The 25544-nt window shown below is 37.5% G+C and overlaps 1 protein-coding gene across 2 annotated transcripts; it reads left to right on the top strand.

The window, feature by feature from the left end:
• Nucleotides 1-24610, top strand: LOC140198925 (PEST proteolytic signal-containing nuclear protein-like). 2 transcript variants are annotated; one of them, XM_072260189.1, is made up of 5 exons: nucleotides 1-82; nucleotides 4630-4868; nucleotides 6602-6676; nucleotides 12704-12759; nucleotides 20385-24610. In XM_072260189.1, the coding sequence occupies exons 1-5, from the start codon at nucleotides 37-39 to the stop codon at nucleotides 20506-20508; spliced, it is 540 nt and encodes a 179-aa protein (XP_072116290.1). In that variant the 5' UTR covers nucleotides 1-36; the 3' UTR covers nucleotides 20509-24610. The 2 variants fall into 2 exon arrangements, with proteins under 2 accessions (XP_072116290.1, XP_072116291.1); XM_072260190.1 differs by lacking the exon at nucleotides 1-82 and adding an exon at nucleotides 4473-4606 and having other exon boundaries at nucleotides 4682-4868.
• Nucleotides 24611-25544: the final 934 nt, after the last annotated feature.

Genomic DNA, 25544 nt, shown 5'->3' with positions numbered 1-25544 from the left:
CCCAGGAGCCTCCAGGCAGTGTTAGGGTGATTGGAAATGGCGGAGCGAACGCATTTGGAGCAGGCGAAGCTGCAGGATGAAGGTGCCGGTTCCTAATCTTTTACCACACCGAGCGCGGCAGCAAGTGCAGTGCTACACATTACATGCTACCGCGTTAGTGAAGGAAAGACATTTGTGTATAAAATTCATAAGGACGCATGGAGGAGTGCGGGAGGGTGACCGGGGCGGGCCCCCAGCGAGATGAGAGGCGAAAGCGGTTCTTCCCCCCCCCCCCACCTTAGATCCGTCACGCCTAATTTGATATGTTGCCGTTAAAGGCTCACCTTCCAGTTTTAAATCATTTAATGGGGTTGTGTTCATCAGCGAGGAGTTCTGTTAACGTTAGCCAGCCTTAGCCCTATCTGTGAACTTTAGATCCTTAATAACGTGGTTGACTCAAACTGCCCCAGCAGGCCACCCAGTTTGGAGGCGGATCCTGTGAACGAACAAAATAAAGTTCCTCATGCCTAAATGTTGGGGTTCAAGTGAAAATTTATCAAACTTGACACATTTGTTTAAAAGCAACCTTTCAGATTTAAAAAATAATTTTGTACTTGATATAACTTCTGCAAGCTTAGTTGCAGATTTAATATCTTTTCTGTATTTTTTAATGAAATGTATCTGACTCCTATTATGTCAGTTTGATGTAAAATACCGCCACCTGATGTGTCTTAATATGTATTTGATTGTAGTTTAAGTTCACTTTAAATTATTCTGTAATTTCAGCCATGTTCTTAATGAATCAGATGAGATGCAAAGGACCATATGGCCTAATTATGCAGCTTTTATAATCTTGCAATCCTATCTAATATCTTGATTTGGAATTAACTTTTACATTATTGATTTTAAATTGGTTATTTTATTTAATTGAGGTAGCTGAAAGAAAGCATTAACACTTTGGGCAACACACATCAAAGTTGCTGGTGAACGCAGCAGGCCAGGCAGCATCTCTAGGAAGAGGTACAGTCGACATTTCGGGCCGAGACGTCGACTGTACCTCTTCCTAGAGATGCTGCCTGGCCTGCTGCGTTTACCAGCATCTTTTATGTGTGTTGCTTGAAGTTCCAGCATCTGCAGAATTCCTCGTGTTTGCGTTTTTAAATTAACACTTTGGGCAAGGTTAAGAATATATAACAGTGCAGCACAGGTTGTATAGGTTGGCCCATGATGTTGTGCCAACCTATACAAACCTAGTCTACAATCTATTTAACCCTTCCCTCCTACGTAGCCTGTAACCCTCCATTTTTTTTTTACATCCATGTACTTCTTGAGGGGTCCAGCTTATAATTTTGTAGGTACCATCTTTTTGGCTGTACTAATCTTTTTTTAATTTGTGTATTGAATGTTAATTTGCCACAAAATACAGTGTAAAACTAGTTCTTGATAAGAGCTAAGAACATGGCAAGGGCAATAGGCCACTCAATCCTGCTCTGCCTTTCAATCAGATTATTGCTGATTTTCTAACTCAGTCCTGTTTTTAAGTCCTCTCCCAACCCATATTGCTTGAATATTTTAACTCCCCAGAAATCTGCTACAATCTCAGCTAATGACTGATCTTCTGTGGTAGAAATTTCCAAGGATTCATCACTCTGGGGTGAAAAGAGTTCAATACAAATCGATCTAGCTGTATTCTCTGATAATGACATAAAGTTTTAGGAAATACCCTCCATGTGTCTGTCTTGATGTGCCTCTTAAGAATTTTGTATTTTTCAATGAATTAACTTCTGAGTCTTCCAATCTCTGAAGAATAGAAGTCTGTCCTATTCAATCTCTCCTGACATAATGGACCTGGCATGATAGGAACCAGTCTGGTAAACCTTTACTGTGCTCACCCTATAGCAAGTATAGTATATTTTTAAGAAAGGAAATTAAAATTGTACACAGTACTCCACTGTTTCTAGGCCTTCTATAACTCCAGTGTGACACAGTTACTCTTCTGTAATACACACAAATGCTGGAAGAACTCAGCAGCTCAGGCAACACTTATGAAGAGGAATGAACAGGCAATGTTTTGGGCTGAAATTCTTCTTCAGGACTCTTAATCTTCTAATCACTTGTTAAGTCAATTCCAGTAAGTCCTTTGCCTTCCTAATTGTTGTGCCTGCATATTACCTATCGATTTCTAATGCATAAGGACACACATTTCCCTTTGAACATAAATATTTCAGACTCTTCAATTTAAAAAGTACTTAGCGTTTTTTTTAACCTTGCATTTTTCCACATTTTATGCTACTGACCACATTTTGTCCATTCAGCCTGTCAATGCCTGTCTGAAATCTATTTCTGATCACCTTGTTACTCTCATTCTGATTAGTTTTGTAGCTGGAGTATATGTGGAAATATTGCATTTGGTCCTTCTGGCTCAGATCATTGACATGATTTGTGAGTAGTTGGAGCTCTGTCATTGCCAACTAGTTGACAGCTTGCCAACCCAAGAAAGATCCATTAATTTTTACACTCTTGTTTTCTACAAATTCTCAATCTGTGTCATTATATCACCATAACTTCATGTTAAACTTGTTTATCAAGCTTCTGTGTGGGACTTTGATCTTTCTGAAAATCCATTAGTTCCCACTTATGTGCTCTGCTGGATATATCCACAAAGGCCTCCAGTACATTAGTCAAATGCAATTTCTCTTTAATAAATCCATGTTGAGACTGATCAATAGTGCTGATATTTTCCAAGCATTAATAGATTCCAGCATTTTCCCCACCATTGTTATCAGGGTAACAGTTTGGAAAGTTCCAATTTGTCTCTCCATTTCTTAAATGGTGGTGTCCCATTTGCCACTCTGCTATCTGCAGAGGTTAAGATCTATAGAATTCTGTAACATATTCAGAGCCATTATCATCTTTATAGTCAACTGTTTCAAAACTCTGCGATGAAAATCTTCAAGTTTTGAGGTTATCAGTACTCTGGCTCATTATCTTTTCTAGTAGATTATTTTTTACTAATACCAACTTCGCCTATTTTGCATTGTGTGATTCACATTTTGGCAACACAAAAAATCCAGTAGGACCAAATCAGTACTAGTTTTAATTAATGAAGTATCCTCGTTGCTGCTGTGTACGAAATTGAATACAACAGTATCATAGGGGGCATTGCAGCAACTTGCCAAGTAAATGTAAATTCACATTACAGTAACAGGTAGCTTGCAACTTAGATTTGTTTAACCATGCTCTGACATGAGATGATTCCATTCTATTTTCAGCATAGGAAAAGAAAATGCTATGAATACTCAACAGACTGTACACTGTTTGTGTTGAGATTAATCTTACAAATCAGCGACTTTTTTAAAATCAGGACTGATTCATGCTTCCAGTTCTGATGAATGGTGGTTGATTAGTTGCTGCCTGGTCGGAGTATTTTTGAAAGTTAGTGTTTTGCATTTCCTCTAGTATATTTTTGGTGTGCAAATTTGAATATAGTTTTCTTTCAAATAATGCATTGATTGTGCTGTGTTTAAAACTTACCCTAATTTGTTGTGGAATAAATCACTTCTTTTAAGAATTATTTAATTCTTATAGTAATGACCTTGCAGAAATAAAGTTTTGTATAGTATAAATGGAGAGCGATAGCGATTAGGGAGTCAAAGTGGACTTTTCATATTGTGTATGTTTTGTATATAACAGCCCAATGTTGTATCCATTTCTATCTTCTAATTAACAGGCCAATGAAAGGAATGCTTGCTAGGTCCTGGGCTGTTTTGTTGGAATGCAGAGAATATTTATTAAGAAAAATGTGATATTGGGGGCAAATAGAAATAAGGCTCTTAGCTAGTACATATGTTAAAATCATTTGGATCTGAAAACTATTATGCAAGTTCTTTGTTGAAAATTAGGAGGAATTTGTTTTAGAACTGTCAATTCTGAATTGAAAATAATTACTTCTCAAAACAAAATTTTATTCTATAGTAAATCAACATATGTAAAACTATTCAACCTTAAGTTTTTGGTTGTCATTTGCTATTCTGAATTTTGTCTCCAGAATTAACTTTAATTTAATCAGACAGATTTCAAACTAATTGTCAGATTTGAAAAATTGTCTATTTTTAAATTTAACATCACTGGAACATATGTATGCTGCTGGACAATGAAAAGTAAGACCAAGATTCACAAATGTAGAAAATGAAATTTCTTGAACTGTGAATCTGTTTATCCTGGTATTGATTTTGGCCACCAGTTATTTTAGGATGTTGCCAATGTGGCTAAAATGTTATATTCCCAACGTCGTTTAAAACGTAACACCAGAAAATCTACAGTTTGAAAAGTACTTGGTGAATGTGTATTCACTGTGGACCTTTTGGTCTACTAAAATCTGTACTGTTTTGGTCCTGTGAATTTTTTCTGGGGTCCAAGAAACAGGAGCACTGGATTAATCCTGCCCTGAAACTGAAATTTAGAGTCTATCCATCTATGAAATGGTTTTCTAGAGCCTGCATCTACTCTATCTGACAAACAGTGGAAGAGACTGCTGGTTCAGGCAGTGCACACCCACAGAAGCTCCTTAAATGCTTATTGAGGTTGCTGCAATCGTCACAGTGCTCGATAAAAGTATCTCATCTTGGTAAGTTGTTTCGACTCCACCAGGACCAGAAGAGAAAGCAGAGAAAACTATGAAAACTAAGACTGTTTCTTCCAGTAATGAAGGAGAAAGTTCAAGTCGAAATGCAGAGAAAAGAGCAGCTAACGAAAGAGATCAAGACGACTCAGCTGTTGGGGATACAAACAACAAACCCACGCCTGCAAAAGTCACAAAAGTTGGATTTTCGATAGGAAATACAACATTAAAGAAGCCAGCCCCAATATCCATCAAGTTAGGAACAAATGTAAGTAATGACTTCTTTTTTGTTTTGTTTTTAATGTGTTGGGAGGATGGAGTAGTTAATGACAATAATTTATTGAAACCAAGTAAATGGGATGGCACTTTTCTTACATTGAGTTTTCCCTACTAAACAGCTTAACTCGTTCAGATTCAAATGGAGTATAAGCTGTGATGTATATAACTGAGGCAGAAGAGTATCAGTTTAGTATGAGATACTATGAGCATTAAACCTACTAATGGATTGCATTGAGGGCCAAACTAAATTTCATGGAGGTATACTGTCAGTCTTTTCGTTCATCCTATTTTCATTTAATTCTAACATTCTCTTAATTAAGTGGAGTGTACTTAATCTAAAGCATGTGAACAGTGCAGCGTTATGAAATGTTAAAGTTCAAAGTCAGGCTCAGATTGTTGTTTTACTTTCAGAATGCACTTATCTCCAGTCTGTCTGTTAATGGTCAGTATTAGGCTGTCCCCTTAGAGCACTTGAATATCAAACAGTTCATAGTTTGTGAAGGTGATTCTTGTAAGAAAGGTAAAATATAGAAATTGAAAAAATTGTTGCAAATTTAATTTGGAATAACGTGTTTTTGTAATAACAACCTTATTATCCAACCTGATTCTGAAATGACAGTGTAAATTCTTAACTCTTAAGTTGGGCTATGCTTACCAAGTTGGAATATTTTAGATGAAATTATTCAGGCAGTGTTGTTGATTTTCTTACAAACTATGTAAAAATATATATAGTTGTGTGATTTTTTTTAGTCAGTAGATTTTTTGGGTGACTAATTAAACCTGAGTCCTTGTGGGGGATCAGTTGGGTAGATCTTGGAGCATTTGCCCCAGTATCCGTGCTCACTACCTCTTGCTGCTCAGACATTTTCACAATTAGAACAGTAATTCACCATCAATTCCATTAACTTCGTCTGAGCTAGCATCATATAATGTCACTGAGACATTAGTGACTCCGTATTAAAATTTCAGTAGATGCTCTTTTTGTCACCTTGTTGCAAAGTTTCACATAGATTCATCAGGATTGGCATATCCTTTAAAATACAAAAGTAAATTACTGTAAATACTGGATATCAGAAATAAAAATAGAAAATTCCAGAAATACCTGACTTGTGGGGCAGCATTTGAAGAATAGAGTTAGTGTTTCAGGTCACTTATTTTTCATTTGAGTAAACTTCTTTGGAAAATCATGTTGATGGTAACTAATTCTCTGAGTATTTTCACAGTGCTCAGTTGCTCAGACCATATCTTTAGGCTCAAATATTGTGCCTGGTGGTACATACTGGTGATACTTTTGTATCATTCAGACTATTGATAGAATAGCATAAGCATGGATCATTATTAGAATAGCCATGATTAATAGAAGGAAATTAAAAGAGTTAAAATGGAAGGGAAAGTGAGGTTATTTATGCACTCATCAAATTGAACTGAAATATTTATAAAGGAATTGAGTGGTTAGCAAGGGAATGTGGTGGACTGCACTTGGAAATAAAAGAGACACTTCTTCGAAAGACAGAAACTTAATCTGAATGACGTTCAAATTTATTAATGGTATTGATAAATAAGGAAAAACTGATTTCATGTGTAGTTTCACTATAATGTGTTTGAGTAGTTGTGAAGGTTCAAACAGAGTCTCATAACATCTAGTTAAGGAAAATAGTTCATATAACTTTTTGTTCTTATTTTGGTTATATTGATTCATGCACGATCTATTCCTGTCCCTAGAAACCAAAAGAAAATCCACCTGTCCTAGCTCCAAAGAAGCCTTCAGTTGCTGCAGTCTTTAATGAAGATGATGATGTAAGTGTATTTTCTAAAAGTAATATGTTATAGAGCCAAAGCAGAATTATGAAAAAGCCATTTGGCCTTTCCATGGTGACTGATCTTGTACCGCTGCATCACTTTGTGCATTAACTTTGATATTAATATTTAAACATCTCATTGATAAGACCATAAGATATAGGAGCAGAATTAGGCTATTTGGCCCATTGAGTCTGCTCTGCCATTTCATCATGGCTGATCCATTTTTTCTCTCAGCCCTAATCTCTTGCCTTCTCCTCATAGTCCTTCATGCCCTGACCAATCAAGAATCTGTCAACCTCTGCCTTAAATATACATAAAGGCTTGGCCTCCACAGCTGCCTGTGGTAAAGAATTCCACAGATTCACCACTCTGGCTAAAGAAATTCCTCCTCATCTTTGTTATAAAAGGAAGCCCCTCTATTCTGAGACAGTGTCTTCTGGTTTTAGACTCTCCCAGTTCAGGAAACATTGTCTTCACATTCACTCTATGTAGGACTTTCACCATTTGATAGGTTTCAATGAGCCATGCCTCATTCTTTTGAATTCTAGTGAATACAGGCCCAGAGCCATCAAATGCTCTTCATATGACAAGCTGTTCAATTCTGGAATCATTTTTTGCTCCTCCTTTGAACCCTGTCCAGTTTCAGCACATCCTCTCTAAGATGAGGGGCCCAGACCTGCTCACAATAATCCAAGTGAGACCTCACCAGTGCTTTATGAAGTCTCAACATCACAACATTGTTTTTATATTCTAGTTCTGTTAAAATGAATGCTAACATCACATTTGCCTTCCTCACCACAGACTCAACCTGCAAATTAACCTTTAGGGAATCCTGCAAAAGGACTCTCAAGTCCCTTTGCACCTCAGCTTTTTTCGTATTTTCCCTCCATTTAGAAAATAGTCAATTCTTTCATTTCTTCTACCAAAGTGCATAACCATACACTTTCTGACACTGTATTCCATCTGACATTTCTTTGCCCATTCTCCCAATCTGTCTGTCCTCTGTAGCTTCTCTACTTCCTCAAAGCTACCTAACCTTGCACCATCTACATCATCTGCAAACTTTGCAACAATTACATCATCCACATCATTGAAATTCTAACGTAGAAAGAATTGGTCCCAACACAGACCTTTGTGGTACACCACCAGTCACTAGCAGCCAACCAGAAAAGGCTCCCTTTATTCTCACTCTTTGCCCCCTGCCAATCAGCCACTGCTTTATCCATGCTAGAATCTTTCCTGTAATAGCATGGGCTCGTAGCTTGTTAAGCAGCCTCATGTGTGACACCCTGTCAAAGGCCTTCTGAAAATTCAAGTACACAACATCAGCTGATTCTCCTTTGTCTATATCCTGCTTGCTATGTCTTCTTTTCTTTTCAAATATTTTTATTGTTATATTATACAGGAAAAATAACATGAGTACATTGAAGTAACAACACTTACAATGTCTCAAAAAAGACTATCACAAAGATTGAAAAAAAATTTTGTGATAACAACGAAAACCTACTAAGCAGAAAAGTGAGGAAAAATAAGAACCCATTAGGTGTACAACCCCGGAGTCATGCATCATACAAAAAACTTCTAAAAATAAACATCAAACCACCAGCAAGAAAAGAAAATATACGAAAAAATTTACAATTAGATCGTGGAAAAATTATATCAATTAACTCAAATGATAATAACGAGCAAATGAACCTCATCTTTTCTCAAAATCAAAGATTCAAAGGTTTGACTTCTAATTTTCTCCAATCTAAGACATAGCATCACTTGAGAGAACCAGTGTGACAAAGTGGGAGCTGATGTATCCTTCCACTTCAACAAAATGGCCCTCTTAGCTATCAATGTAACAAATGCAATAACATGTTGGTCAGACACAGAAATACCATGAATATTTTGAGGAACTATTCCAAAAGGCACAGTTAATTTATTAGGTTGTAAATTAATTTTAAGTGTTTTAGAAATTGTGGAAAAAACTGACTTCCAGAACTGTTCCAATATAGAACAAGACCAAAACATATGTGTCAGTGTAGCTATCTCAGTTTTACATCTATCACAATGACTATCAACATAAGGAAAGATTTTAGAAAGTCTCTCCTTTGTCAAATGATAACGATGTACAATTTTAAATTGAATCAATGAATGGCTAGCACAAATTGAAGAAGAGTTAACCATCTTCAATATCCGCATTCAATCCTCCGTCGTAAAAGTCAAATTAAGTTCCTTTTCCCAATCCTGTTTAATCTTAGATAAAGGACGCTTATCCCATTGTAATAATAAATTATAAATTCTTCCAATAGAACCCTTAATCAAAGGATTCATACTCATAATAGTATCTAACAGGTCAGCCTCCAATATGTAAGGGAAATTATTTAAATATTTTTGTAAAAAATGTCTAACTTGAAGGTACTGCAGAGAGTGTATGAAAGAGAATATTTATCAATTAATTGTTCAAAAGACATCAATCTATCTCCTTTAAATAAATCCAAAAAAGAATTAATAGCTTTATTTTTCCAAAGTAAGAAAATTGGATCACTCAAAGAAGGCTTAAAAAAAGTAATTTCGGTAAATTAAACTACAAAGTTTAAATTTTTTAAGATTAGAAAAATTGCGGAATTGGAGCCAAATTTGTAAAGAATACTTAATCACAGGATATAGGTTTAGATTAACAACTTTAACTAATTGCATAGGTAAAGGAGCTCCCAATAACGAGGTTAAATAAAACTGTTTTACAACTTCCAGTTCCAGGTCTACCCAAATTGGCCGATCACTGTTATCAACCCAGTATAACCAAAAAGACATATATCGCACATTAACAGCCCAATAATACATTCTTAGATTAGGCAAAGCAAGACCTCCATCCTTTTTCAATTTTTGTAAGTGACATTTACTAATTCTTGGTCTTTTATTATTCCAAATAAAAGATAAAATAATAGAATCAATCCGATCAAAAAACTTCCTAGTCAAAAAAACAGGAATATTCTGAAATAAATATAAAAATTTCGGTAAAATCATCGTTTTAACTATATGAGTACGACCAACAAGTGAAAATGTAAGTGGAAACAACAGGAATTCTGCAGATGCTGGAAATTCAAGCAACACACATCAAAGTTGCTGGTGAACGCAGCAGGCCAGGCAGCATCTGTAGGAAGAGATGCAGTCGACGTTTCAGGCCGAGACCCTTCGTCAGGACTAGAATGTAAGTGGACTCCATCTACTAAGTAAATACTTCATAGAATCTACTAAAGGAACAAAATTGGCTTTATAAAGATCTTTATTTTTTTTGGTAAATATAATACTTAGATATCTAAAAGAATCTGTAACTTTAAAAGGAGTATTATCATATATAGAGACAGAATCATTTAAAGGAAACAATTCACTTTTACTAAAATTTGTTTTATATCCTGAAAAACCTCCAAATTCATTAAATAATTTTAGCAAGGCAGGAATGGATTCGTCAGGGTTAGATATATAAACCAATAAATCATTAGCATAAAGAGAGATCTTATGCATGGTCTCATTCACAAAAATCCCATGGATATTTTTAGCCTCACGAAGAGCAAGGGGTTCTAATATTAAATTAAACAACAAAGGACTTAATGGACAGCCTTGCCTCGTCCCCCGTGAAAGCTGAAAAAAAGGAGACCTACAATTGTTAATGACAACAGTAGCAATAGGGGCTTTATATATCATTTTAATCCAATTATTAAAATTAGCACCAAAGCCAAATTTCTCTAAAACATTGAATAAATATTTCCATTCGACTCGGTCGAACGCTTTTTCAGCATCCAAAGGTACAACACATTGTGGAGTTTTAAATGCTATTTCTTCGAAGAGTTCCAAGAGACTTTTCAGATAAGATTTTCCTTTGAAACCATACCAACTATGGTCTACTTTATCATGTGCCTCAAAGTACCCAGACCTCAGTCTTAATAATTGACTCCAACATCTTCCTAAACACTGAGTTCAGACCAACTAGCTTATAGTTTCCTTTCTTCTGCCTCTTTCCCTTTCTGAAGAGTGGAGTAACATTTGCAATTTTCCGATCTTCTGGAACTATTTCAGAACCTTGGGGTGTACACCATCTAGTCCAAGTGACTTATCTAACTTCGGACCTTTCAGTTTCCCAACAACCTTCTCTCTAGTTATGGTAACTTCACATGCTTCATGCTCCCTGACACCTAGAACTTCCACAATGTTGCTAATGTCTTCCACAGTGAAGACCGATGCAAACTACTTATTCAGTTCGCCTGCCATTTTGTTGTCCCATTACTACCTCTCCAGCATCATTTTCCAGTGGTCCAATGTCCACTCACGTTCTCTATTTTACACTTTATATTTTTGAAGAAACTTTTGGTATCCTCTTCAGTATTATTAACTAGCTTACTTTCACATTCTATCTTTGCCTTAATGACTTTTTTAGTTGCCTTCTGTTGCTTTTTAAAAGCTTCCCAGTCCTCTTAACTTCCAAGATCTATGTGTTGGATATACAACAGTCTTCTTGGATAGACATTTCAAAAGATTCACTTCCTCTTCTCATCTGAGTAGTCAATCCTTTATTATTGAGATTGACAATGGAAATGTCTCCCTTTTTAAGTCTCATTTTTTAAAAAAACTCTTAATAAGAACACCCCTTGTTCTTCAGTACTCTAGAGAAGATGCCTACTGTAGATAATAGAATGCCTTCATACAATGCTATCAACGATTACAACCTCCATCTGTCCTGCTGAATAGTCTCGGCCCAAAACGTCAACTGTACACTTTTCCCTAGATGTTGCCTGGCCTGCTGAGTTACTCTAGCATTTTGTGTGTGTTGCTTGGATTTCCAGCATCTGCAGATTTTCTCTTGTTTGCATCCTCCAATTCTTCATTTTCATTGTAACATTCAAGATGATTGTCGATACCTTGAAATTCTTAATTGTTCCTAACTTGTTGAAGTAGTGAATTTGTTTCATTTTTACTCCTGGCTGTTTCTGGCATCTCTAGGCCTGAATACTTGAAACTGTAGTGAGCAAAACAGTTCTGAATTGTTTGTTTCTTGCCAACTATTAGTGACAAAATCACTTTTTTAATACAAACACACACAACTGATGCTATTTAAAAACTGTTCTCACCAAGCATGGTGTAGTGTCTAACAGCCACGCAAGTGCATATGACTGACACTAATTTGAAGCTGTTTGACAACAGTCTCCTGCCCCAATTAGCAACAAAGAGAGCAAAGAGAATCCCATCTATTTTCTTGTTTAATTTTTGTTCATTAAGAATTGTCCCAAACAAGGGGCTGCCCAAATTAACCGATGATTCAATTAACCTGAATCCACTATATACTCTCACTCGTGCACCATATGACGGAGCAAAAACATTTCTACCTTTATATTCAAATTCTCTTGCAGTAAAGGTCAGCACCTGATTTACCTTCCCACTCGCATGCTTAGTCTGTATGTTAACAGTGATCTGTGTATGACACCCATGTCTCAGATCAACATTGAGTTTTTTTAACATTTGGATACATATCCCAATACAGTGATTTAGATATCAATGAATTGCTGATTTTAGAACTGTTCAGAAATTTTCTTTCACTTTATTGTTTGATTACAAATCGGAGTCTAAGAATTCCCAAATGACTAGTTCAGTTTTTTAGTAGTTACATTTTGTAGCATTTTTATGCTACCATTTCATAACAGAAAAACTTAAGCCCTTAGTATACATGGAGTCAAAGCTAATTCACTAAATGGGATTGATTTCTTACAGGGCATGGCTACTTTCTCACTGAACTGTTGCTGCAGGGGTTCAGTAAGAGACCAACATTTCACCTGGATCAGTCCATGTGCAGGATTTTGACCTGAAACTTTGACAATTCTTCCTCCCACAGATGCTGCTCAACCCAGTAGATTATTTGTTGAATTACAGTTAGAATTTAGCGTAAAAAATTTGAATACTCAATTCTTCCAACATAAAATTTATGGAAATGGCTTGACCATAACATCTATAAATAACATTGCTTAATGGAATTATCTCTCTTTACAGAGTGAGCCAGAAGAAATGCCCCCAGAAGCAAAAATGCGCATGAAGAATATGGGAAGGTAGGGATGTTGTAATTGATGGCTGCAGTCTAAAATGTTCGCACAGTCGTCTACCAATGTCTTAGTATCAGCATGTAAAGGAACTCTTATATGTCCATCTACACTAGTGTTTCCCTGGAAGCGGTCAACTTAGAAACATTGCATCTACCAAACAGTGCCGCCTCCTTTTGCAGACCTTTGGGGCTGAGAATAGTACGTTTCCACTCCACAAGGAGAAGTAAAAAATGCCCGTGACCGAATTTGCTTTAGTGTGGTGTCATGAGCAAGGGATCGATTTCAGAGATGAGGGGTTAGCCTATGAGGAGAGATTGGTTACCTCAGACTGTACTTGGAGAACTCAGAGGAATGGAAGGGGAGTTTATAGAACCAAGAAGTTATGAAAGGACTAGATGCGATCAAGGCAAAGAAGTTGTTTGCACTGGTAGGTGAGGCTAGAACTAGGGGACATCACCTGAAAATATTGGGGAGTAGATTTAAGATGGAACTTCTTTTCCCAGAGAGTGGCGAATCTGTGGAATACTCTGCCCAGTGGAGGCTACCTCATTAGGTATATTTAAGACAGATTAATTTTTGCATAGTAGGGGAATTAAAGTTATGGAGAAGGGGTAGGTAAGTGAAGCTGAGTCCACAGCCAGATAAGGCATGTACTTGTTAAATAATAGAGCAGGCTCAAAGGGCCAAATGGCCTACTCCGGCTTCTATTTTTTGTGTTCCTATGTTCAGTGTTGAGGGGGGTCCCAGATGATTGTAGGCTGAGCTCTGCTGTTCAAACTTGCTGGTGAGCAGATATCCCTTTCTAATGTCTTCCTTTGGTGCGTCCCTGCACCACATTCCGTACCTCTGTTCCCTTTTCTCTAATTGCCTTTCAGCTTCTTTCCTCTGACCCCTTTTCCCCCTAATTTTTTCTAAACCAGCCTGTGCCTATTCTCTAACCTCTTGCTTCAGCTTGTCTCGAAGTCAGACCATCCACCAGCTGCTACTGTTTCCCCTTTTCAGGGCTTCACTGCCAGTTTCTGATCCCTCCACCCTCCCAGGTCCCAGCAGCTGCACCACCTGCAGTGTTACTCAGCTCTCGCAAAAAAAAACTCAATTCTTCAACTGTCTGCTCTATGAAAACTGTATGCCTTTTACTGTAGTTTCCTGGTGCTGTTGGAATAGATTATTTCCCAGGTGATGGGGGCAGACTGCACCACTGAGCATATAAAATGACTCATAGCTCACAAGGCCTCTTGTTTCTTGTGCCCTTCTTCAACACATCATGCGCCTGTCTCCCACGTTCCATGTAAACCCGAAATGTAGTACTTGGGTCATAAACTGTGGAATATAAAGTGAATAATAAGTGGGCATGCCAAATGACATCTGATATACAACATGGTTACTATCATCCACACTGCTGCAAACCCTATACATCCTTCATTTTCTTCATCCTAAACCTGACTTAAAGATTTTTTTAAATTGTGAGACTTGTACATAAATCAAACCTTCAGAATGTTCCTCCCTCAAACAGAAATAACCTACCAAAGCATTTTTAGCTGTAATCATCAAAGCAAATAATGTCTTTCAAATTCTCACTTAGAATGCTATTTTGCCTGTCCTAATCTGATCCAGACCAGTTCTGAAACTACTCCAGTTCCCATTCAGCTCCACTGCCATCTGGAGTCCTTATAAATCTATTTTAGTCAAGTTCTATAATTATTCTACATGTGCATTCCACTTAGCAATTCAGGGTTCACGTTTGTGCCCAAGTTTTAAAATTTTGCCCCTGTGCAAACCTTGCGACTTGATTCTTTTCCCTTTCCTCTTCTCGTCATCATTCTCGAGATAGCTCAGCATAAACTAGGGATGCTGCCATATTACAGGTATTATTTTTATTAAGCCACTTAAAAAGTTGGAATTATTTACATATAAATGTTAGAAATGTTGAAGACATCAGCAATTAAAGAACAATAAAAGCATATGGAATTGAAGATAGTTACCTATATTTGTGTATGAACCACAATTATCATGTAGCTTCCACAACCCTGCTTTACCTATTCACCCAGTAGCCACCTTAGCTCTACACTCCAGAAGCCTCAATTGTTATCTTAGCTGTGGTCCTCACGAGTACATATCCTTATACTATTGAAAAGAAAAATATATATATATATATAGTATAAAGATATATACTCAGGCTGTGCAGTGCTGAGCTCCCAGGGCAGTGAAAGAGTGATATCAGCAAGGAGGGCAAGGGCTCACACTACATTCTCCACACAGCAGTAATGTCGTTTCTGCATAACACTAATTCATAGCATTAAGATGCATAGCCTTCTTACTGGGCTCACATCCTGAATAGGAAGGGAGATAACAGTGAATTTTCTTTTTCTAGATCTTGCATTTGCCTATTACTTCATAGCATCTGCCCTATTTGTAGAATTCGGAAGGATTAAATATTTTAAATTTATATCACTATGCATTTGATTTCCAGCATACAAGTTATTGTATGCTTCAACTAAAATTGTGGATGGTGTTAAGTAATAACAGAATTCACTGTACTTATTATTAACACTTATTTTTGCTTTGGTTAACAAGAATAAATCACTAAACCTAATGAGCCACTTAACTTTGAAAATAGATGCATTGCCACTCTGTTAACCCATTCCTGTGTGTGCTTACCCTTTGTTTTTAGTACGAGCTGGTGGTCTCTTTGGAAACTCACCCAGCAGAAGGCAGTGGCAAACCACTGCTGTAACTTGCCTCGGACGCTGTTCCCCACTACGTCAGAGAGATGTGGAGGGAAATTGTCCGCTAACCAGTGAAACTCTGGATGCGACGTACCTTTCCTTTCATTTTTCTGAGAAGAAATTGAAAATCAATAAAAAATGTCAGATGCCACAAATCCAAAGTAAAAATAACAAATGTTGGAAACACTCAGCAGGCCAACTCTTTCTCATTTCCATGAAAAGAACATAAGAAATAGGAGCAGGAGTAGGCTATCCGGCCCATCGAACCTGCCCCGCCATTCAATAAGATCATGGCTGATCTGTCCATAAACTCAGCTCCATCTACCTGCCTTTTCCCCATAACCCTTAATTCCCTTACTATATAGAAACTTATCTAACTGTTTCTTAAATATATTTAGTGAGGAAGCCTCAACTGCTTCCCTGGACAGAGAATTCCACAGATTCACCACTCTGAGAAAAACAGTTTCTCCTCATCTCTGTCCTAAATCTCCCCTGAAACAACTTTCCTACTTCTATCTCATCTATCCCTTTCAAAATTTTGTATGTTTCTGTAAGATCCCCTCTCATTCTTCTGAATTCCAGAGAGTATAGTCCCAGGCGACTCAATCTCTCCTCATAGGTTAACCCCTTCATCCCTGGAATCAACCTGGTGAACCTCCTCTGCACTGCCTCCAAAGCCAGTACATCCTTCCTCAAGTATGGAGACCAGAACTGCACACAGTACTCCAGGTGCGGCCTCACCAGTACCCTGTATAGTTGCAGCATGACCTCCCTGCTTTTGAATTCAATCCCTCCAGCAATGAAGGCCAACATTCCGTTTGCCTTCTTAATAACCTGTTGTACCTGCAAGCCAACATTTTGTGATTCATGAACAAGCACTCCCAAGTCCCTCTGCACAGCAGCATGCTGCAATCTTTCACCATTTAAATAATAATCTGTTCTTCCATTATTCCTTCCAAAGTGGATGATCTCGCATTTACCAACATTGTATTCCATCTGCCAGACCTTGGCCCACTCACTTAACCTATCTATATCCCTCTGCAGACTCTCCACATTCTCTGTACAGTTTGCTTTTCCACTCAGTTTAGTATCATCAGCAAACTTTGCTATGCTACACTCAGTCCCCTCTTCCAAATCATCAATGTAAATGGTAAACAGCTGCGGGCCCAGCACTGACCCTTGCATCACCCCACTCACCACTGACTGCCAACCGGAGAAACACCCATTTACACCAACTTTCTGCCTTCTATTGGTTAACCAATCCACTATCCATGCCAATACACTTCCTCCGACTCCATGCATCTGTATCTTATTCATAAGTCTCTTGTTGGCACCGTATCGAACACCTTCTGGAAATCCAAGTATGTGACATTCACCTGTTCCCTTCTATCCACTGCACTCATTATGTCCTCAAAGAACTCCAGTAAGCTTGTCAAACAGGACCTGCCCTTTCTGAATCCATGCTGCGTCTGTCTAATGGAACCACTCCTTTCTAAATGTTTTGCTATTTCTTCCTTAATGACAGCTTCAGGCATTTTCCTGACTACAGACATTAAGCTAACTGGCCTATAGTTGCCCTTCTTTTGCCTACATCCTTTTTTAAAAAGTGGTGTGACATTGGCTGTCTTCCAATCTGCCAGGACCTGCCCAGAGTCTAGAGAGTTCTGATTAATGATTACCAACATGTCTACTGTAACCTCCGCCAATTGCTTCAGCACCCTGGGATGCATCCCATCAGGACCAGGGGACTTATCTACCTTCAGGCCCTCTAGTTTGCTCATCACTATCTCTTTAGTGACAGCGATTTTATCGAGGTCCTCTCCAACCATTTCGTCCACAACATCATTCTTTGTAATATTAGCCCTGTCCTCCACCGTGAAGACAGACACAAAATAGTCGTTCAATGCCTCAGCCATTTCCTTATCACCCAATATCAATTTCCCCTTCTCATCTTCCAAGGGACCTACGTTGATCTTAGCTACCCTCTTCAGCTTTATATATTTATATTTGTAAAAGATGCTGCCTGGTTTACAGTGTTTCCAGAATTCTCTGTTCTTAAGTTCTAATAAATATTTAGTTTGAATCATTGACTTCTTTGTCATTATACATATATCACAGATATCACTCACTGGAATCCTATCATAACTATATGATCAAATTTAATGATCAGTGTTCACAAATGTTCTCTCAAATATAATGAGAACTATAGAAAATAATATACTGAAATATAGGGACTGTTGCTGAAGTTCTACATTATCATTCCTGCCATTTAGAATGACAAAGAAATAGATTTACAGAGATTCAATAATTTCTGGATTATGTGAGACATAGTTTTGGAAAGAACAAAGGGAATACGGAAACTTTCAGGTTTCAGGTGAAAGAGATGCATTTAGCATAGATATCACAGTTGGCATGAATATGGTGGGCCTGTTTCTCTGAATCCAAAGAGCAAATTTTTTAAAAATTACTTTTTTCTGTGAAAATATGATGTAAACATTAAGCTAAATATTTGAGACCATGAAAATGTTTCAGTTAATACTACTTTATCTGCATTGAACTTAGCTACTCTTTTAACACGAATAACTTCCAACAATATGTAACAAAACTAAGTTTCAAGGCTGTTGGGTACAAATTACAGTTCTTGCATGTATTTATATGTTGATCATGGCAAAGGTGTGATTGGTAGGTGCGAAGCCTTCAAAGGGGAAATTTTGAGAGTGCAGAGTTTGTATGTTCCTGTCAGGATTAAAGGCAAATTGAATAGGAATAAGGAACCTTGGTTCTCAAGGGATATTGCAACTCTGATAAAGAAGAAGAGGGAGTTGTATGAAATGTATAGGAAACGGGGTAAATCAGGTGCTTGAGGAGTATAAGAAGTGCAAAAAAATACTTAAGAAAGAAATCAGGAGGGCAAAAAGAAGACATGAGGTTGTCTTGGCAGTCAAAGTGAAGGATAATCCAAAGAGCTTTTACAAGTATATTAAGAGCAAAAGGATTGTAAGGGATAAAATTGGTCCTCTTGAAGATCAGAGTGGTCGGCTTTGTGCGGTACCAAAGGAAATGGAGGAGATCATAAATAGGTTTTTTGCGTCTGTATTTACTAAGGAAGCTGGCATGAAATCTATGGAATTGAGGGAATCAAGTAGTGAGACCATGGAAACTGTACAGATTGAAAAGGAGGAGGTGCTTGCTGTCTTGAGGAAAATTAAAGTGGATAAATCCCCGGGACCTGACAGAGTGTTCCCTCGGACCTTGAAGGAGACTAGTGTGAAATTGCGGGGGCCCTGGTAGAAATATTTAAAATGTCGCTGTCTACGGGTGAAGCGCCGGAGTATTGGAGAGTGGCTCATGTTGTTCCGTTGCTTAAAAAAGGATTGAAAAGTAATCCGGGAAATTATGGGCCAGTGAGTTTAACGTCAGTAGTAGGTAAGTTGTTGGAGGGAGTACTAAGAGACAGAATCTACAAGCATTTGGATAGACAGGGGCTTATAGGGAGAGTGAACATGGCTTTGTGCGTGGTAAGTCATGTTTGACCAATCTGTTGGAGTTTTTCGAGGAGGTTACCAGGAAAGTGGATGAAGGGAAGGCAGTGGATATTGTTTACATGGACTTCAGTAAGGCCTTTGACAAGGTCCCGCATGGGAGGTTAGTTAGGAAAATTCAGTCGCTAGGTATACATGGAGAGGTGGTAAATTGGATTAGACATTGGCTTGATGGAAGAAGCCAGAGAGTGGTGGTAGAGAATTGCTTCTCTGAGTGGAGGCCTGTGACTAGTGGTGTGCCACAGGGATCAGTGCTGGGTCCATTGTTATTTGTCATCTATATCAATGATCTGGATGATAATGTGGTAAATTGGATCAGCAAGTTTGCTGATGATACAAAGATTGGAGGTGTAGTGGACAGTGAGGAAGGTTTTCAGAGCCTGCAGAGGGACTTGGACCAGCTGGAAAAATGGGCTGAAAAATGGCAGATGGAGTTTAATACTGACAAGTGTGAGGTATTGCACGTTGGAAGGACAAACCAAGGTAGAACATACAGGGTTAATGGTAAGGCACTGAGGAGTGCAGTGGAACAGAGGGATCTGGGAATACAGATACAAAATTCCCTAAAAGTGTCGTCACAGGTAGATAGGGTCGTAAAGAGAGCTTTTGGTACATTGGCCTTTATTAATCAAAGTATTGAGTATAAGAGCTGGAATGTTATGATGAGGTTGTATAAGGCATTGGTGAGGCCGAATCTGGAGTATTGTGTTCAGTTTTGGTCACCAAATTACAGGAAGGATATAAATAAGGTTGAAAGAGTGCAGAGAAGGTTTACAAGGACGTTGCCGGGACTTGAGAAACTCAGTTACAGAGAAAGGTTGAATAGGTTAGGACTTTATTCCCTGGAGCGTAGAAGAATGAGGGGAGATTTGATAGAGGTATATAAAATTATGATGGGTATAGATAGAGTGAATGCAAGCAGGCTTTTTCCACTGAGGCAAGGGGAGAAAAAAACCAGAGGACATGGGTTAAGGGTGAGGGGGGAAAAGTTTAAAGGGAACATTAGGGGGGGCTTCTTCACACAGAGAGTGGTGGGAGTATGGAGTGAGCTACCAGACGAGGTGGTAAATGTGGGTTCTTTTTTAACATTTAAGAATAAATTGGACAGATACATGGATGGGAGGTGTATGGAGGGATATGGTCCATGTGCAGGTCAGTGGGACTAGGCAGAAAATGGTTCGGCACAGCCAAGAAGGGCCAAAGGGCCTGTTTCTGTGCTGTAGTTTCTATGGTATGGTTCTATGAAACATTCTATGATCATGTTAAATGATTTATATTGGGAAATTTAGCAAACATGTTTTTAATTTTTCCATGAAAATCAACTAAGTTTTGTCTTTTGGTTATTTGTATCCTCTCCCTGCAGGGAAACACCAACATCAGCAGGACCAAATTCTTTCAACAAAGGAAAACAAGGATTTTCTGATAACCAGAGGTTATGGGAACGGAAAATGAAGAGTCAGCTGCGAAATTTTGCAGATGATGACTAAAGTGACCAGAGTTGAATGCGATGGGGGATATGGAATAGAAATTTAGGGATTAACATATGTTCAAAATCCTCCAGATTGTTTTGGAATGGAAACCATTCAGTGATGGGTGTATAATGTATACTTAAAGACTTTCTCACTATAAATTGTAATGAGTGCAATGTGTTTAGTAAACATTGATACAAGTGGCAGAATATTTCAACAGAATTTGACATTTAGATCTTGTCATTTTTCAAAGCTACCACTGATTATTTTTAGTGATGCGGTGTGCTGTTTGATTTGGAGTGCTATAAATTAACATATGTTCCTATTAGTACCTAAAAGGAAGAGTTTAATTTTTGCATTTGAAAAGTTCATGGTCATTAATTGCCTAGTTGCAGAGAATAGTTTTATGCTTCATATTGGGGAGGGGTATTTTTGTGTTGAGCACATTTTAAATTGTGCAAGTACTTAAAAAAAAAAACTACCCTAAAGTGTTTATATTTCCCAGTGCAACATTATTCCCCAGCAAAAGGATTGCCTAGTGATACAGTCCTAAGTTGTGTGTAGACTTAAGTGGGAATAGTTTAACTTTGCCTTGTGATGTGAAACATGAAATCACTTGTGATGTGAAACATGAAATCACTTGTGATGTGAAACATGAAATCACCAAGTATTGGAATGAAACAAGAAAATGTGCAGATTAGTTCTAACAAGCGCCAAGTCCAAATTATTTTCAATAGAAGTCATCCTTCACAATACATACATAATTTAGCATGTGACTGACCTGTTAAAGAGTATGGTGAATATATATCATCATTCCAAATCTCATAAGAAATGTATTCAGTGAAAGTAGTCACCAAGCAATTGGATGTGCAGAAGGATTAGCAATTTTATGCCACACATTAAAAGTTAAAATAACTGATTGTGATTGTAACCACATGAATCAGTAAGCCTTAACCTTGCTGGATTTTTTTTTTACTATCCTAGTCTCTGCATTCCAGAGTTTAGAATTAGTTCTGTTGAGCAACTGCAATAAATTGTAAATTTCAAAACAGAATGGAGTTACTGATCCAGTGTACTACAGGATATTCACCTCTCTTAACTCAAACCGATAGACTCTTAGAACACTGAGCTCTGGCTCTTAGCTAAGTCTTTTGCTGTATTCCGTTCTTTGGTACAATGTCAGGAATTCTCGTTTCTTTAGACTTGCCATTTATAGAGCCTATCAAAGCTAATCACTAGTTTACTTCATTAACAGAATTCCTGTTTTCTTCCCTCCCAGCTTAGCTTTTACAGTTGTATAAATCTGGCAGAAATATGAAAAATAACATTCAATGGAAAGTGCTTAAACCTAAATGCTGTTAAATTGATTCAGTGCTTGTACATAAAGAAGTAGTTACTATTAATTTTCCAATCCTTATGTCATTAGTCTGGGCCTTTAGGACTTCGGCCTAGTAAAAAAGAAGCTTTCCATTTAATCTGCCTTCAGACTATTTTTGTTCCATTGACTTTAATGTTCAACATTGTAATTGGAGAATCATAGATGTCTCCCTTTACAGCTGTATATTAGAGGCTATAGACACCTCCTGTTTCGCACACTATGTTTAGGATTCTGTAAATATTAAATGTAGACAGCTTTATTCATGCAATAATCTTTCTTGTTAAAAAAATCTTAGTGATTTATACCTGAAATTGATGCTGTAAATGGCTCAGTGTAATAAATACTTTGCACAATGGGAGGTTCACTGTGATGTCCAAAACTAATATTGCTTCTCTACATATAAAGGTAATCCAAGCTTCAGAAAGATTCTTAACCTTATTTCATTCATTTAAAAAGCACAGTTACCTTAGTTTTCATTGTCTCTGATCTCAGAAACCTAATAAATATAACAAAGTTTTTGCTGTTGGCTATGTAATTGATAGTCAATATAGCCTAAGATAGAGATTGTGAACGCTTCATCGCATTTTGGTAAATCAGAGGCAGTAGCTTGATAAATGTGTTGGTGGCATTAAAATTTTTATAGTGTCATTGAGTAATAAGGAAGAATCTTTTGCTGATTTCTTATCCTTCCCACAAAGTGTCTTTTGATGTGGCAGAATGGCATAGAGGGAATATCCCAGGCAAGTGTGTGTTGCTCGCTGACCAAACTGCCACCATTCAGCAGACTTGCAGATGAAGTTGAGTTGTGGCAGAGTTCTAGAGATTTAGAAAGGCCATGCCTTTTTGCACAAATTATTTTGTCTTTTACTGGGGTGGGGGAGAGAAATGAAATTAACAGGAGTAAAAATCAATCCTTTAGTGCAATTATTTGTGTTGCTCTGGGTGTTTCTTTAAATTGAGTAACTTGGTTACACTTCTGGTAAATATCTTAAATTTATATTTTTTTCAATTGAAAATGACAATTTCATTTTAAACAAAAGCTCTACATAATTAATGTTCCACAGGTATCTGTTTTGGCTGATTTCAATTGATGACTCTCATGGACCCTTTATGTAGTTGACGTGTCAGTGTCAGGCCTAGAAACTGTTAGCTGTGAAGCACACCACAGTTCGGGAGCTCACCATTGAGCCTTGTGCAAGAAAGGTTGCTCAAAGCTTGAGAAAGAAAGTAGCAGTTTGCTACTTTTTGTCCTTGTGAAAGAAAGTAAAACCTGACCATAGCATGAATAACTATGAACTTTTTGCATATCTGGCTAAACCATATAAAGGGAGCACACAGGCAAGTATAACAATCACTCATGTAGAATGTCGAGGCTTGGATTAGGTAACCAAGCTCAACAACAAGAAGGAGGGAAAAATTGGGTGAGAAAGAACAGGGTTTTCTTATTTGCTGCCTTTTAAAAGAAATTGATTAGTTTTGAAGCACCAAAGGTGGTAGAATATGCGGTTGTACTGCAATTTTTTATTTTGCTTTTACAGTGAGTTTGTGTCAGAAAAAAACTTTCTTATCCAGTCAAGCACAAAAGCTGTTAAAAAAGTTAAATGGCATTGCTCATTTTAATACAATCTTTTCAAATTGGTACATCTGGGCACAGGAACTTCATTGCTACAAACTACATTGACTATACCTTTCATTGTTGATTGCTTTCATTACTATTAGCAGTTTGGGCATGCTGTTTAGACTTAGTTGGAATGCAGTTTTATAGAGACTGCAACCAAGAACTAAAAATGATTTTTGTGTAATTTACCCAACTTACTATGTATGTAGTATTAAACCACTCATCCTTGTCTGTGGTACTGTGCTGAGCATAGATTATTTCAGAGCTTTATCAGATCATAAGTTTGTCTCGTGGGTCACCTTGATTGATTTAGAATGATGGGAGAAGTGTGGTTTATATACTTATGTCTTCCCTTGTTCTCCTGACCTACCACTCTCTTTTAAACCTCAGCAGGCAATAGGTGAATAGACTAGAGAGTTTTGCTATCCTTTAATTGCATTTTATTTTCATTTCTTATTCAAATAACCTAATTCAGAATTGTAACAAATATGGAAGTCATTCTATGTGCAAGGCATGTAATAGAAACTTGCTTTCACTGAAGGGAGGGGGAGTTTTAAAGTATCTCCCTGATACACCTTTAAATTCTAAAAAGTGCTTATTTAAAAAGCATTCATGGTCAACAATATTCAAAAAGTATTTTTGTACATTGTGATTCTTGATCACATTTTATTTTGTATGGTTTTCATTTTACTATTCCAGAATATTTTAAACTTAGCTGCCAATGGTGAATGGAAACAATGGTAAATGAGCAACTTGTTGAACATGCTGTTTTGTTACAAATGGTCACAGCATGTTTAAAAAAATTATCCTTGCCTTGAAACGTTAATCCCATTATTTGCCTTCAATTATTTCTTCTGTCTCTAAAACCATATATAATTTTTTGATTATTGGGACAGTCAAAATGGTGAAATGATTGCTAACATATCGAGATTGTCCTTTCTCCCTGTGGTAATTGTACTCTCCTAGATGGCCAAAATGAATTAACAATAAATCACAGGTGCAGGAGCAGATGATGTGCAGGATTTAAATTTTAAAGCTTGCTGTGTATTTTCAGATGTTAGAATTGTTTTCCTTCATCTGTAAGTTTTGTGCTGTATATTAAAAAGAAGCTTTTTGTCTGTTTACATATGAGGTTCTTTTGTTAAGGAAATGTGATTTTTATTTGTCCTGAATATGTCAGATTTTGCAGGTTGGGCAGGGAAAATAAAATGCTTTCTGGATCAATAATTCTTGTTAAATATTTTAATGTACAGTTTGTATAATGAGTTGCATGCAAGAATGCTAATTATGGAATATGTGGGGAACAACATTAACAACTAATATTGATTGAATGGTATCAAGCGACTTCTTACCATACCATGAAAGGAGAACACTGAGCAATGTAATCCCTTCCTGCTGTTCCTGGTTTCCCTAAGGCCCTCTGTTACATGTGGATCAACTCCTTTTTCTTTTTGCCACACCACACTCTACACTACGGGATAAAATATACCTTTGGGATGTGGCAGAATCCAATTCTTTTGAAGGAGAATATGCAAACTCAGTACAGATATGAACATCAAATGCAGGTCCATGGAGCTGTGAAGAAGTAGAGCAAACTGGTGTGCCACCTCTGTCCCCTCCCATCTTTCTAGACACCTGTTATTAAGATTAACTCCTTTGACTAAATCAAACTGGCAGTTAAACACAAACAATCTGCTTGAGGAATTCAGCAAGTTGACCAGCATCTGAGATGAGGGGTGGGGTAGGAATTGTCAATACTGAGTCAAAACCCTGCACTAGATCTGAATAGAAGCTAGAGAGAGAGGAGGAAAACTTCTTGAAATTTGGTATATCTTGAAGAAACTGCGATGGAGTAGTAAAACAGACAAAAAGAAGCATTTGTTGGATCTGTATTAACAATGTACTGGAGGAACTCATTGCAGTTGAGCAGTATGGGGTGGCAATGAATTGTTTATGTTTCAGGTTGAAACTGCATCATGGTTCTGACCCAAATTGTCAACAAGTTTTCCCTTCTGCTCCCCCCCCCCGCCCTGCCCCATGCTACTTAAGCTGCAGAGC

The sequence above is a fragment of the Mobula birostris genome, chromosome 6 (assembly GCF_030028105.1).
Source record: "Mobula birostris isolate sMobBir1 chromosome 6, sMobBir1.hap1, whole genome shotgun sequence".
NCBI lineage: Eukaryota > Metazoa > Chordata > Chondrichthyes > Myliobatiformes > Myliobatidae > Mobula > Mobula birostris.
The sequence above is the reverse complement of the archived record's forward strand: the minus strand, read 5'-3'. Positions and strand labels throughout refer to the sequence as shown.

Excerpts from the sequence above, each read along its gene's own strand:
- LOC140198925 (XM_072260189.1), top strand. The coding sequence starts at position 37 with ATGGCGGAGCGAACGCATTTGGAGCAGGCGAAGCTGCAGGATGAAG. Across the intron at positions 83-4,629 it reads GGCGAAGCTGCAGGATGAAG|GACCAGAAGAGAAAGCAGAG; the intron begins GTGCCGGTTCCT and ends CGACTCCACCAG. Across the intron at positions 12,760-20,384 it reads CGCATGAAGAATATGGGAAG|GGAAACACCAACATCAGCAG; the intron begins GTAGGGATGTTG and ends CTCTCCCTGCAG.